Source organism: Macrobrachium rosenbergii, chromosome 41 (genome assembly GCF_040412425.1).
Source record: "Macrobrachium rosenbergii isolate ZJJX-2024 chromosome 41, ASM4041242v1, whole genome shotgun sequence".
Classification (NCBI taxonomy): Eukaryota; Metazoa; Arthropoda; class Malacostraca; order Decapoda; family Palaemonidae; genus Macrobrachium; species Macrobrachium rosenbergii.
Window position 1 is genome coordinate 54,033,292 of NC_089781.1, and position 14,136 is coordinate 54,047,427.

Here is a 14,136-nt window from a genome sequence, read left to right on the forward strand (position 1 = left end):
TCTAAGCCTTTCTCTCCTGCTGCAAAGAATTCTAAGGCTTTCTCTCTTGCTGTGGCTGAATTTTCTTTTAAGCCTTTCTCTCCTGCTGCAGCTGAATTTGTTTCTAAGTCTTTCTCTCCTGCTGCAATGAATTCTGAGCCTTTCTCTCCTGCTTCAGTGAATTCTAAACCATTATCTCCAGCTGCTGCTGAATTTGCTTCTAAGCCTTTCTCTCTGGCTGCGGCTGAATTTGCTTCTAAGCCTTTCTCTACTTCTGCAACTGAATTTGTCTGTAAACCTTTCTCTCCTGCTGCAATGAATTCTAAGCCTTTCACTCCAGCTGCTGCTGAGTTTATTTCTAAGTCTTTCTCCTCTGGGGCAACTGAATTTGTTTCTAAGCCATTCTCCTGCTGCTGCTGCTGAATTTGCTTCTAAGTCTTTCTCTTCTGCTGCAACTGAATTTGTTTCAAAGCCTTTCTCTTCTGCTGCAACTGAATTGGTTTCAAAGCCTTTCTCTTCTGCTGCTGCTGAATTTGTTTCAAAGCCTTTCTTTTATGCTGCTGATGAGTTAGCTTCTAAGCCTTTCTCTCCTGCTGAACTGAATTCGTTTCTAAGCCTTTCTCTCCTGCTGAACTGAATTCGTTTCTAAGCCTTTCTCTCTTGCAGCAGCAGAATTTGCTTTTAAATCTGTCTCCTGCTGCAACTGAATTTCTTTCTAAGCCTTTCTATGCTGCTGCAGCTGAATTTGTTTCTAAACCTTTCTCTCCTGCTGCAGCTGAATTTGTTTTCTAAGGCTTTGTCTTCTTCTGCGGCTGAATTCGTTTCTAATCCTATTCTCTCCTTCTGCAGCTGAATTTGTTTCTAATCCTATTCTCTCCTGCAGCTGAATTTGTTTCTAAGCCTATTCTCTCCTGCAGCTGAATTTGTTTCTAAGCCTATTCTCTCCTGAAGCTGAATTTGTTTCTAAGCCTATTCTCTCCTGCAGCTGAATTTGTTTCTAAGCCTATTTTCTCCTTCTGCAACTGAATTTGTTTCTAAGCCTTTCTCTCCTGCTGCTGCTGCTGCCGAATTTGCTCTTAAGCCTCCCCCCGCCTTCCCCCCCCCGCAAGTTGGGACCATCTTGACGTGTTGAGGGGGCTCTTGAACCCCAGGAATCTGTTCCCGGGTTTGAGTCGAAGAGTCTTATATATGATTATTTATTTCTTAGGATTAATTTTTGTGGATTTTCCACTTTTGCTACAATTTATCAGACCTGACAAACAGGAAAAGATATAGCTAGGATTGGGTTTATACCCGAAGCTAAATAGTGGGAACTGTGGTAGGACCATCAACTACCCGATATGTTTGGACTTGAGAGATATCAAATTGATAGCTCAAGAGCGAAACTATTCTTTAGGGCTGGACTACGGAGCCCAGGGGCGTCTGGTTCTGAGGACAGGACTCTCAGCATTCTACCCGCTTTGCCCATGATATGATTAGGGTGGGGACGATTGTATTCTTGTAATACTCTCAGTCCTAGCAAGCAGGCTTGGCTTACACTTGGGACACTCTAATCATGTTTTGCCATCCCCTGTGGGGTAGGGTAGGGAGCAGACATTTGAGAGTCGGTTCTCACTTGAGCCATTGGTGGAAGAATAAACTCCATGAAAGATTGATATCTTTTTAAGGTTTTCAGTTTGTTTTTTCCTCTCCAATCTTTATGATTGGTCACTCTAATGCTACCGTTTCGGCACAGTTGACGACCCCTGCTCCAGTACAGAGTAAATCTTTTAGTATGGAAATGGATAATTCTCTGGATAATCCAAATAATCAAAATCAGGGTGGTAATAAAACTTTAATACCGTATAAAACACCCAAAGAGTAAATACCAAAATGACCCAACCGTGACTCACTTTGACTCCCTCTTTGGGAGTGGAAGCTGGCCAAAGTTTCTAACCATGGAAACAGAACAACAAATTTCAGCCTTAAAGTTGGAAAATTACTTATTAAAAAGACATCCAACAACAAAAATATCATTCAGACAAATAAAAGAAAGGACATGGCTTATAGAAGCCACAACAAAAAACCAATCCGAAGACTATTTGTCCATAAAAAGTATTGATAAGGTAAATGTAATTATAAAAGTACATGACACTATGAACAGCATTCAGGGTACTATTGTACTACCTGAAAATAATAACGAACCAGTCGAGAAGAATATGCTATTGAACTCTCTTAAAATGAGATATCCCAAAGTCCAAGATTATGAGGTATATATATTACCAGGTAAACAGAATAACAAAATATTAAGAATTGCAAAAATAAAATTTGGAGGTCAAGATCTACCTCAAAAAATAAAAATTTTGGGCCAAAATATGGAACTGAGACCTTACATTCCAAAACCACGACAATATCAAAATCGTATTATGGCCACATGAAGAACTGTCGAAATGAACCTATATGTGCTTATTGTAGTTCTGATGAACATAACACAAAGTGGAAGTGTAGTGAGACAAAGTGTGTAAACTGTGGGCAAGATCATCACTCAAGGTCAAAAGAATGTTTGTACTATATATAATACAGAATTGAAAATGGTACAAGAAAGAACAGGGATGTCTATAAAAGAGGCTAAGTTGGAATTAAAATTGAGAGAAATTCAAGATCCGTGTAAGAAACATACACATTCTTCAGTGATAAGAGCCAATAATGAAACAAAAACGCATATAGATAGAAGTAACAGAGCACAGAAAAGTAAATCTCAAGAAGAAATAAATGCTTTAGAAATAAAAACTAAAATGGTAAAGAATAAAAACAGGTACAAATGGGATGGATATTTTATCCAATTCATTTGAAATATTAATGCAAGTAGGAACGCAGAAGGATGCTGCTACCGAAGTAACAGAGGAGGGTCGTGATGGACTGGAAATTAAAGATAAAAAAAGATCTCTATAATAATACTCCCATAAAAGATATGGGAAAAATTCAGAAAAATAAATGGTACCAGTGTTAAACCACCCGGACATACCATATTAAAAGATGGGAAAAAGAATACTTGATCCACAAGAAATTAGTAATGAAATAGGAGAAAACTTAGCAAAAGTAAGTAGTGATAAAAAATTAGATGTACACATCTGCACAAAGAAAAACAGTATAGAATTAATAACAATAAATTTTGAAACCATAGAAGATATATATTATAATAGAAAATTTAATATGAAAGAGTTGGAATTTGCTCTTTTGAACACCAATAAATCTGCCCCTGGAGGTGATAGTATTTGTTTTGAAATGATCTGCCACTTAGCACCTTTGGCAGTCATACTTGTTAGAGTTTTATAATCACTTTCATGGCTTCAAAATTTATTTCCTGACGACTGGTGTAAAGCTATAATTATTCCTACCCCCAAACCTGGAAAAGATCCCAGTAATGTAAACAATTACAGACCAATTTCTTTAACAAGCTGCTTATGCAAATTACTAGAGAAAAGCTAAATGCTTGACTAGCATGGCACATTTGAGAAAATAAAATTTTGACTCCCATTCAATTCGGGTCACATTGCAACAGATCTACACTGGATTCTCTGTCTAACTTGGAAGACCACATACGAAGAGGATTTGAATGACGATAAATTACTATAGCCGTCTTTTTTTACATTTAAAAAGGCATATGATACTACATGGAGATAAACAATATTAAAAACATTACATAAAAACAGCATCCATGGACATTTGCCTAGGTTTATCCAAAACTTTCTGACAAATCGCACTTTTCAAGTGAGAATTGATGATGTTTTGTCATGTACATTTCCACTTGAAAATGGTGTTCCACAAGGAAGCGTCCTTAGTGGCATACTGTTTACTTTAGCAATAAATGACATCAGTAATAACCTACCCATTTGAATTAAAAGTAACTTGTATATGGATGATTTTGCCATATGCTATTCAGCATCTCGCATAAAACATGCAGAGCGAATCATTAATAAAACTATAATAAAAACAGATGAATGGGCCTTATCTGTAGGCTTTAAATTATCCATACAAAAGACTCAGTAGCAATGTTTTATAAAAATAAAAAGTGGAAAAAAGGTGAAGAAATATATTTAAAAATCAGAAATCATTCCATACCAACTGGCCAGCACAGCAAAATTTTTGGGATTAGTATTTGATACTCACTTGAACTGGAAAGCCCACACAACATACATGAAATCAGAATGTAAAAGAGCATTAAATCTAATAAAAAAAACTATCGAACACTACTTTGGGAGCCGATAGACGTACCCTTACTGTACTGTATAAAGCAACAGTGCTGTCTGTCATTGATTATGGAAGCGAAATATTTGGCTCGGCATCAGACCCAACACTGAAAATGGTAGACCCAGTGCATAATGAAGGCCTTAGAATATGTTCAGGAGCCTTTAGATCATCACCAAAGTCATCTTTACAAGTTGAATTTGGTGAACTGCCTCTCTCTCTCTCTCTCTCTCTCTCTCTCTCTCTCCATAGAGAGGTAGTAACAATGAAGAGTGCTCTGAGAATTCAAACAAATGATTCTCCAACCAAAAAATTATTTGGATTAAGAGATGTGTTTATAATCAATCTTCCGCCTCCTTTCCCAATTAGAGCTAGAAGATTGAGTGGCTGAATATACTTATACAATTACCTTTAATAGTAAAATCACCTCCTCCTTGGACAATGAGTAAAATGAGAATTTGTACACACTTAAAATGTTTATCAAAAAGTTTTTCATATACACCAGAACACCATAGACAACATGTAGTAGAACATATAATCCGAAAAGTTCCACATTACGCAATATACACCGACGGATCTAAGTCACAGTACGGAGTGGAATATGCTGCAGTGTCCCAGGACAAAATCTTTTCAGTTCTCTCTACCAGATAATGCTTCAGTATTTACAGCTGAGTTAAGTGCAATAGCATCAGCTATAAAAATAATTAAAGAAGCCTCATTTAATAATTTTGTGATTTATAGCGACTCCAGAAGTGCTATAGTAGCTATTCAAAGTTACAATCCAAAAATAATATTGTACAACAATTAAGCTGTCACTCCATAAATTGTATAATAATGGAAAAAATATAGAAATATGTTGGATCCCTGCCCATGTAGGGATTAAAGGAAATGAAGAAGCTGATAAAGCAGCTAAAGAAGCAGTCCACTTGACAAGAGCTAATGTAAACATCCCTGTCAGTGACTGTTAAGATATATAAAAAATGGCAAAATATATGGAATGAAGAACCTAAAAATAATAAATTGAAACAGATAATGTCCAGTGTTTGAAAATGGAGTTCATCATATCAGAGAAAGAGACACACAAATAATTCTGACGCGTCTTCAAATAGGCCATACTCGTTTGACACATGGATACTTAATGAACAGTCCATGTTCATTCCCGAATGCCCAGATTGCATGTATATGTGTGAATGTCCAAAATATAACCTGCAGCGATTATCAAATTTTGGAACTAGATCAATAAAGAAAATTTTGTCAGAATCTCATACATTTTCAGTAATTTTAATGTTCATGAGGGGCTATGATTTAATTAATAAAATATAAAAATAAGTAAATAATAGAAATACGAAATACCTTATGGTGTCTAAAGAATTTTAAAACAAATAAATTTTAAAATGTTGCTTAACTTTTTCTGAATTTTAATATACTATACCATTTTTGTAAGTATATATGGAAACATGAGTATAAAAGTACTTATTGTGTAAGTGTGTTCCAGTGTGAGAGCGTATGCGTTTGTGCAGTTTATAATTTCATTTTCATTCATTCATCATCATACTGAATGACCTATTTGGTCCCAGTGCTAGGCCTAAGGCCTAGCCCTGGCATTTCATCCAAATCCTTCGGGCCAGCCCTATGAGAGCTGATAGTCAGCTCAGTGGTCTGGTTCAACAGTTTTGATAATAAAATAATAAGCCTTTTTCTCTTGCTGTAACTGAATTTCTTTCTAAGTCTTTCTATGCTGCGGCAGCTGAATTCGTTTCTAAGCCTCTTCTCTCCTTCTGCAGCTGAATTTTTTTCTATGCTGCTGCAGCTGAATTAGATTCTAATGCTTTCTGTCCTCCTGCTGCTGAATTTGCTTCTAAGCCTTTCTCCCTGCTGCAACTGAATTTGTTTCTAAGCTTTTCTCTCCTGCTGCAGCTGAATTTGTTTCTAAGCCTTTCTCTCCTGCTGTTGCTGAATTTGCTACTAAACATTTCTCTCCTGCTGCAACTGAATTCGTTTCTAAGCCTTTGTCTCCTGCTGCAGCTGAATTTGCTTTAAAGCATTTCTCTCCTGCTGCAACTAAATTTGATTCTAAGCCTTTCTCTCTTGCTGCAACTGAATTTGATTCTAGGCCTTTCTTTCCTGCTGCAGTTGAATTTGTTTCTTAGCCTTTCTCTCTTGCTGCTGCTGAATTCGTTTCTAAGACTTTCTTTCCTGTTGCTGCTTTATTTACTTCTAAGCCTTTCTCTGATGCTGCAACAGAATTTGTTTCTAGGCCTTTCTTTCCGGGAGCAGCTGAATTTGTTACTAAGCCTTTCTCTCCTGCTGCTGCTGAATTTGTTTCCAAGCCTTTCTCTACTGCTACAGCTGATTTTGTTTCTAAGCCTTTCTGTGGTGCTGCAGCTAAATTTGCCTATAAGCCTTTCAACTCCTGCTGCAACTGAATTTGTTTCTTAGCCTTTCTTTCCTGTTGCTGCTTTATTTACTTCTAAGCCTTTCTCTGCTGCTACAGCTGAATTTGTTCCTAAGCCTTTCTCTCCTGTTGCAGGTGAATTTGTTCCTAAGCCTTTCTCTGCTTTGCAGCAGCTGAATTTGTTTCTAAGCCTTTCTCTGATATTGCTGCTGAATTTGTTTCTAAGCCTTTCTCTCATGCTGCAGCTTAATTTGCTTCTAAGTCTTTCTCTGCTACTGCAGCTGACTCTGTGTCCAAGACTTCCTCTCCTGTTGCAACTGAATTTCGTTCTAAGCCTTTCTATGCTGCTGCAGTTGAATTTGATTCTAAGCCTTTGTCTCCATGCTGCAGCTGAATTTGTATCTAACCCTTTTCCCTCCTGCTGCAGCAGAATTTCTTTCTAGGCCTTTCTCTCGTGCTGCAGCTGAATTTGTTTCTAAGCATTTCTCTGCTGCTGCAGCTGAATTTGTTTCTAATCCTTTCTCTCCTGCTGCTGCTGAATTTGTGTCTAAGCATTTCCCTGTTACTGCAGTTGAATTTGTTTTTAAGGTTTTCTCTCATGCTGCAGCTGAATTCGTTTCTGACCCTCTTCTCTCCTTCTGCAGCTGATTTGTTTCTAATCCTTTTCTCTCTTGCTGCAGCTGAATTTCTTTCCAGGCCTTCCTATGCTGCTGCAGCTATGAATTACTTTCTAAGCCTTTCTCTCCTGCTGCAAGTGAATTTGTTACTAAGCCTTTTCTCTCCTACTTCAGTTGAATTTGTTTCTAAAACTATCTGTGCTGCTGCAGATTAATTGGTTTCTAAGCCTTTCTCTTCTACTGCAGCTGAATTTGTTTCTAAGCCTTTTTCTTGTGTTGCAGGTGAATTTGTTTCTAGGCCTTTTCTCTCCTGTTGTAGGTGAATTTGTTTCTAAGCCTTTTTTCTCATGCTGCAGCTGAATTCGTTTCTAAGTCTTTTCTATCCTTCTGCCGGTGACTTTGTTTCTAGGCCTTTCTCTCCTGCTGCATGTGAATTTCTTTTTAGGCGCCTCTCTGCTGCTGCAGCTGAATTCGTTTCTAAGCCTTTCTCTCCTTCTACAGCTGAATTTACTCTAAGCCTTTCTCTCCAGCTGCAGCTGAATTTGTTTCTAAGCCTTTTCTCTCCTGCTGCAGCTGAATTTGTTTCTAGGACTTTCTCTTCTTCGGCTGAATTTGTTTCTAAGCCTTTCTCTGCTTCTGCAGCTGAATTTTTTTCAAAGGCTTTCTCTCATGCTGCTGCTGAATTCGTGTCTAAGCCTTTCTCTCATGCTGCAGCTGAAATTTTTCTAAGTCTTTTTTTCCTGCTGTAGCTAAATTTGTTTCTAATCCTTGCTTTCGTGGTTAAACTGAATTTGTCTCCAAGCCCTTTTGTCCTACTGCAGCTGAATTTGTTTCTAAACCTTTCTCTGCTGGTGCAGCTGAGTGTCTTTTTATGCCTTTCTCTCCTGCTGCAGCTGAATATGTTTCTAGGCCTTTCTCTGCTGCTGCAGCTTAATTTGTTTCTAAACCTTTTTTCTTCTGCTGCTGCTGAATTTATTCCTAAGTCTTTCTTTTATGCTGTAGATAAATTTGTTTCTAAGCCTTGCTACAGCTGAATTTGTTCTTAAGCCTTTCTCTCCAGCTGCAGCTGAATTTAATTCTAAGGCTTTCTCTGCTGCTGCAGCTAAATTCGTTTCTAAGCTTTTCTCAGTTTCTGTTGCTGAGTTTGTTTCTAAGCTTTTCTCTCTTGCTGCAGCAGAATTCGTCCCTAAGTGTCTCAGTTGCTGCAGTTGAATTTGTTTCTAAGCCTTTCTCTCCTGCTGCTGCTGCTGCTGCTGCTGAATCCTCCCCAGACATGCCAAACATTACTTGACCTGACAGATGGGGAAGGAGGAAGAAGACCATCTCCCAATGGAATTTAGTTCAGCTGAGTTACTCCCTGCTGTCCCGATCCAGCAGCTTTATCTTTTTCCTTGATAACAGATACATACGGTATGATCACCTCTTATATCACAGAAACACAAAAGTGATGAGCAAAAATTTACAAGTTTAAGTAAATACATTATTTAATACATACAAAGAAATACAAACAGTATTACTCTGAATTGCAGATAGGAAAGAGGATGGTTTCACAGATATGGAATACACAAATAACAAATGGAATAGTTACACTGCGACCCTTGTTCTTATTGGGTGCTGGTTCATTGTAAGACGTCTGTCCTCCTTGGGACTACCAAGGGGTCTTCCTCTCTTTTTGGAGTGCTGCAGTGTCTTGCTCCTGTGGGCTGTCTCGAGATCCTTTAAAGATGAATGCAAAAGACTAGCAAACTTAGTATTATTTAATCTTCATCTGAGGAAAACACTGTTGTTTGCATCAAACGATGGGCCCTGGTTCCACTTTCAAATACGGAATCTTCATTCTTTGGAAACAAACACAGCGGGGCAAATCTCAGAGCCTTCTTTTGATAATAAAACAATCAATGATGGGGTTTCATGTCCCTCATCATTACAGGGTTTCTCTTAGATGCAGGAGTCTACCTGCTGTACCTAATGGGGCAAAAATCCTCAGGTCCCCAAGATGTACTTACGGTCCGGAGCTCAGTTCTCAAGGAAGTCCTCTGTTCCATCGCTCTCTTCCCTGCCTTCTTCTTCTTCTTTTTTTTTGAGTTTGGTTCCACGCCATCAGTGTGATCATTTTTATATGAAACTGGAGCAGGGAATCTTGTTAATTCCTCGGACATATTCCATTGTAGCTAAGACCATCTGGCTTAATACAGTCGATGCTGGCTTGATTTTTCCGTGTGGAAATAAAAAGCGAACAAATTTTGTAACATTAAACAATTCAAGATATAATTTTCTTTCAGTATATGTTATAACTGGGCACATGTTCAGGGTAACTAAAAATGTGGGGGGTGGTAAAGAAAGGGTGTGAACATTTGCTTGGCAGTCCTAAATGGTAAATTACACAAAGGATGTAAATTTGTTTGAAATGTATGGAGGCATACAAACATGCCCGTAACCAAATGGCTGCACAATATATTTAACAATCTCAAATAATGATGTTTTATTCAAAATGCAACATCCTCAGGTTTGCATGGTAGTGGAGGTGGCCCATAAGATCTTGATTTCGTTTTTATTTTTTCAGGAATATTCAGGAAACACATGTGATTTGACAACATGTGCATGTGATTTATCAGTCCATGATTGTGTTCTACATTTTCATACTGTGCCATTGTGCCTTTAGAGTTTGGCTTGTAGTGGTGTTTAAGGTAAAGGAATGTTCTGTAATGCAATACATTTAGTGAGCTGGTCTCTACCGCCATACTAATGTTTGTTGTCCCTAAATGTATGTGACCCACAAGTTTCCATAAACATGTCACTAAATGTGGTTTCCTCAAAGATACCGAGTTTTTCATTGATTAAGGGAGAACATATAGCACACGTTCGTATGCCATATGGCAAAATGTGACGAGGTTTCCATGAGTGTATTCTGAAAGAGGACAGATACAATTTCCATATAGTGTATCGCTCAGACTGTTGACTTTCATTTCTTTGTTAATGTATACTCATATGCTGGTTTGTTTGTGCTGAAGTCAAGATGCAATTGTATGACCTATTGGGATTATGATTCCAGTGGGTGGATGGTATGGAAAATACAAGAATTTCATAAAAAAAAACAAAAATTGTTCAACTTTCAGTATATGCTTTAGGGGGTAATTGCAAACCATTACCTCTACTCTTCATAGGAATCACACACAGTGCAGTGGTAAAACATTCAACTACTGTTTAAATATTAGCATGAGCTCACGTATTTAGATGTTTCTAATTGAATTTGCATTTATAATTTACATACGATTGTTTTCTTTCTTTTTCTACAGGAAACTGAATGTCATAGTGCAACTTCCTGTGGTAAGTTTACTCTTGTTATGGTATTAAGGGAGTATTTGACATTGGTATGCAATTGTAGTAGCAGAATGAATAATTGCTTTATGAGAAATAAAAATATTTATAGAGTTTTCCCAGAATAACACAAAACTTTTCATATTCATGATTATTCTTCTCTCTCTCTCTCTCTCTCTCTCTCTCTCTCTCTCTCTCTCTCTCTCTCTCTCTATATATATATATATATATATATATATATATATATATATATATATATATATATATATATATATATATATATATATATATATATGTGTGGTGTGTGTGTTTTGTGTGTATGTGTGTTATATGTGCTTGTGTGTTTATGTACTTAAATATTTTAGTAGCTGTATCGTAGGGAGAAACTGAACACCAGGTGTACATCCTGACCAGGTTTCATCTTTATATCTAAGATATCTTTCAGAGGACTGATACATAGTGGTAGAAATTTGCAATATATATATATATATATATATATATATATATATATATATATATATATATATATATATATATATATATATATATATATATATATATATATATATATATATATATATATATATATATATATATATATATATATATATATATATATACACACACATATATACCAGAAGAACGGCGCAAACGAGCACACTAACGGTTGGCAACCAAATATTTACACCTGTTAGATGGGAGGGAGGAGTAGTAAACTCATTAGCATCTGAGATCATTACTGTACTCATTTTACAAACCTGTATATTTATGTGAGTGGCCTCACACATTTCGCCCTCGTCAATGTCAGTCAAGGGATGTATAGTATAAATTCGATCCATTGATTAATTTTAAAAGAAATGTGTAAAATTTGTATACTCTAAGATGGTTAGCATGGGACAAGGGGATAAGGAGCGAGGCCACCACCGTAGGTAAACAGAGCACTAACGTCAGAAGCTAAGGAGTTAACTACATAAACCCCCATCTTCCTACCTTTAAGGTGCGAATATCTGGTTTCCAGTCGTCCATATATCTAATCAGCAATGATTTTTCGGGGTTTTCATACAAAGATTCTTTTATATTTTCATCAATATATCTAAAGTGTCAGTGTTGATTTTTCCTTTACTTCTCTTTTTCGTGCTTTCTCTGTCCCATTTTATTATTTCTATTAACTGATTTACTTTAATCTGTTCAATTTTCCATAGATATAGGTTTAACTCACTCGTATGCTCTTTAATTTGCAAAATCCAAGGTGTCCTCTTGTTTTTGTACTGGGTCGGTGTCATCTCAGAGAGGAGCCTTTCTTTAATATTACTGCAGAGAATATGGTTCAGATGGAGTTGTTTGTTCCTCTTATCCCTTGATTGGCTGGATGAAGCCCTAAATTTAGATCTTAAAGCACAGTATGGCGGATACCTTGGCTCATTCAGTATTGCTTTATAAACCTGGTTATCTACTGTGTGCAATGCTTTTATGTCTATTTTTTGCTCAGCTACATCATTTCAGCTTTGCACTGATCTAGGTCCTTCTCAGTAGTTCTGTAAATGTAGTAGCTAGGGCACATTGCATGCATTAGCTGTGTACTGACTGACAAACAAAATAGTAACTCATGTAATCCAGAGCATGCTGCCTAGACCTCTCAAAGCCAGCCCATGCAATTGTGTTTCCAGCCGCATTTGCATTTTTTTGTACATATCGTGTTAGTGCTATATGCTGTACTGGCATTCTTTATGTGATTCCTTCGTGTTATATCCAGTTGTGAATCTCAGCTGACCACAGTTTGCTTGTGTGAAGCTGTTGATGGTCGTGTGTTTTTACACGATGGCCTGTATGCGTAAATTAGTGAATTCCCATATACTGTAAGTGTGCCACATGTTAGCTCCTTTGTTCTTTGTGATAGCCACCATGGAAGTGAAACCAGAGCTGTGATGGTGTTCAAGCAAGGAGAAGGCCTGCACTAAGTTTATGTCCCTTGTGGTAGTAGACCCATATTTGGTGTGCATTTCATGCAAGGGAAATGAATGTACAAGGGACTACATGAGTGTTGAGTGTGAAAGGTGGTACCCACTGCGAATCCTCTGTGAAAAGTGAAGGAGGAAACAGAAGAAAGGCATGTTGTCAAGAGAACCAATCTTGAGCCAACCTTCTCTCCCTCCCTCTACTCCTCTTTCTCCTGCTCCTCCATTGGTGGATCCAGCGATGGGGTGAAATCTTCCCAGAGCCTTCCAAGAGGGATATCTCAAGCCTGTTGTTGGAAGTTGCTTGAGTAGCTGAAGGTTTGAGAAGGTGAGAGAGATCAACACAGCAGACCATGTAAGTGGCAGCAGCCTCCTCACTCAACCAGTCAATGAAGAGTGGGATCTCAGGCACCCCATCTTCACACCACAGCAGTGTGCGAGGACCAAGATGTGGACTACTCCAGTGCTAAGCACTACGCACTCCAGAAGGGGGAAAGCTGGAGCACTCCTATCTGCCCCGTTGCTGAGCTGGATCCCACCCTCTCTTTCTACACCCTTAGATACTTGGAAGGGGGAAAGCTGGAGTGCGTAGTGCTTAGCACTGGAGTAGTGCACATCTTGGTCCTCGCACACTGCTGTGGTGAGAAGATGGGGTGCCTGAGATCCCACTCTTCACTGACTGGTTGAGTGAGGAGGCTGCTGCCACTTACATGGTCTGCTGTGTTGATCTCTCTCACCTTCTCAAACCTTCAGCTACTCAAGCAACTTCCAACAACAGGCTTGAGATATCCCTCTTGGAAGGCTCTGGGGAAGATTTCACCCCATCGCTGGATCCACCAATGGAGGAGCAGGAGAAAGAGGAGTAGAGGGAGGGAGAGAAGGTTGGCTCAAGATTGGTTCTCTTGACAACATGCCTTTCTTCTGTTTCCTCCTTCACTTTTCACAGAGGATTCGCAGTGGGTACCACCTTTCACACTCAACACTCATGTAGTCCCTTGTACATTCATTTCCCTTGCATGAAATGCATACCAAATATGGGTCTATTACCACAAGGGACATAAACTTAGTGCAGGCCTTCTCCTTGCTTGAACACCATCACAGCTCTGGTTTCACTTCCATGGTGGCTATCACCAAGAACAAAGGAGCTAACATGTGGCACACTTACAGAATATGGGAATTCACTAATTTACGCATACAGGCCATCGTGTAAAAACACACAACCATCAAAGTGCTCCACTTTGTGTAAGAGGAGCTTGGCAAGGCAGTTATCCTCCTCATTCTCTTCCTCACCATTGAGCAGTTCTCCCTCTGTGGGCAGCAGTTTCATCAGGAAGGACCGTTGCAGGAGGTCAGCATCTTTCAGGAGAAGGAAGTCCAAGAATAGCCACAAGAGGAGGAGTCACTCGATGAGGTACCATGGGAAGAGGAGAGATAGAACTCCCTTGGGATGTCTGAGTTGAGACAGCAGGAGTAGGAATCTTCTTGGTGGAGGTGGAACTCCTGGGATTGATACAACTACACCGTGCCCTGCTCAGAGTCACCATTTGGAGCTGAGGAGCCTCCCTGGTCAGGTTCTCTCCTCTCTGGCTCCCACAGACACCAACTCCGGTCCTCCTGCAGGAACACCCAAAGGCAACAAAATTGG

At 38.6% G+C, this 14,136-nt stretch overlaps 1 protein-coding gene across 5 annotated transcripts in view; it reads left to right on the top strand.

Moving 5' to 3' along the window:
- Window positions 1-14,136, top strand: part of LOC136826864 (B-cell linker protein-like) — an 850,768-nt gene that overhangs the window by 744,649 nt on the left and 91,983 nt on the right. For all 5 annotated transcript variants that reach the window (XM_067084364.1, XM_067084365.1, XM_067084367.1 and 2 more), the window contains one exon: window positions 10,515-10,545. In XM_067084364.1, coding sequence (XP_066940465.1) covers window positions 10,515-10,545 — 31 coding nt within the window. The remainder of the gene's footprint in view (window positions 1-10,514; window positions 10,546-14,136) is intronic.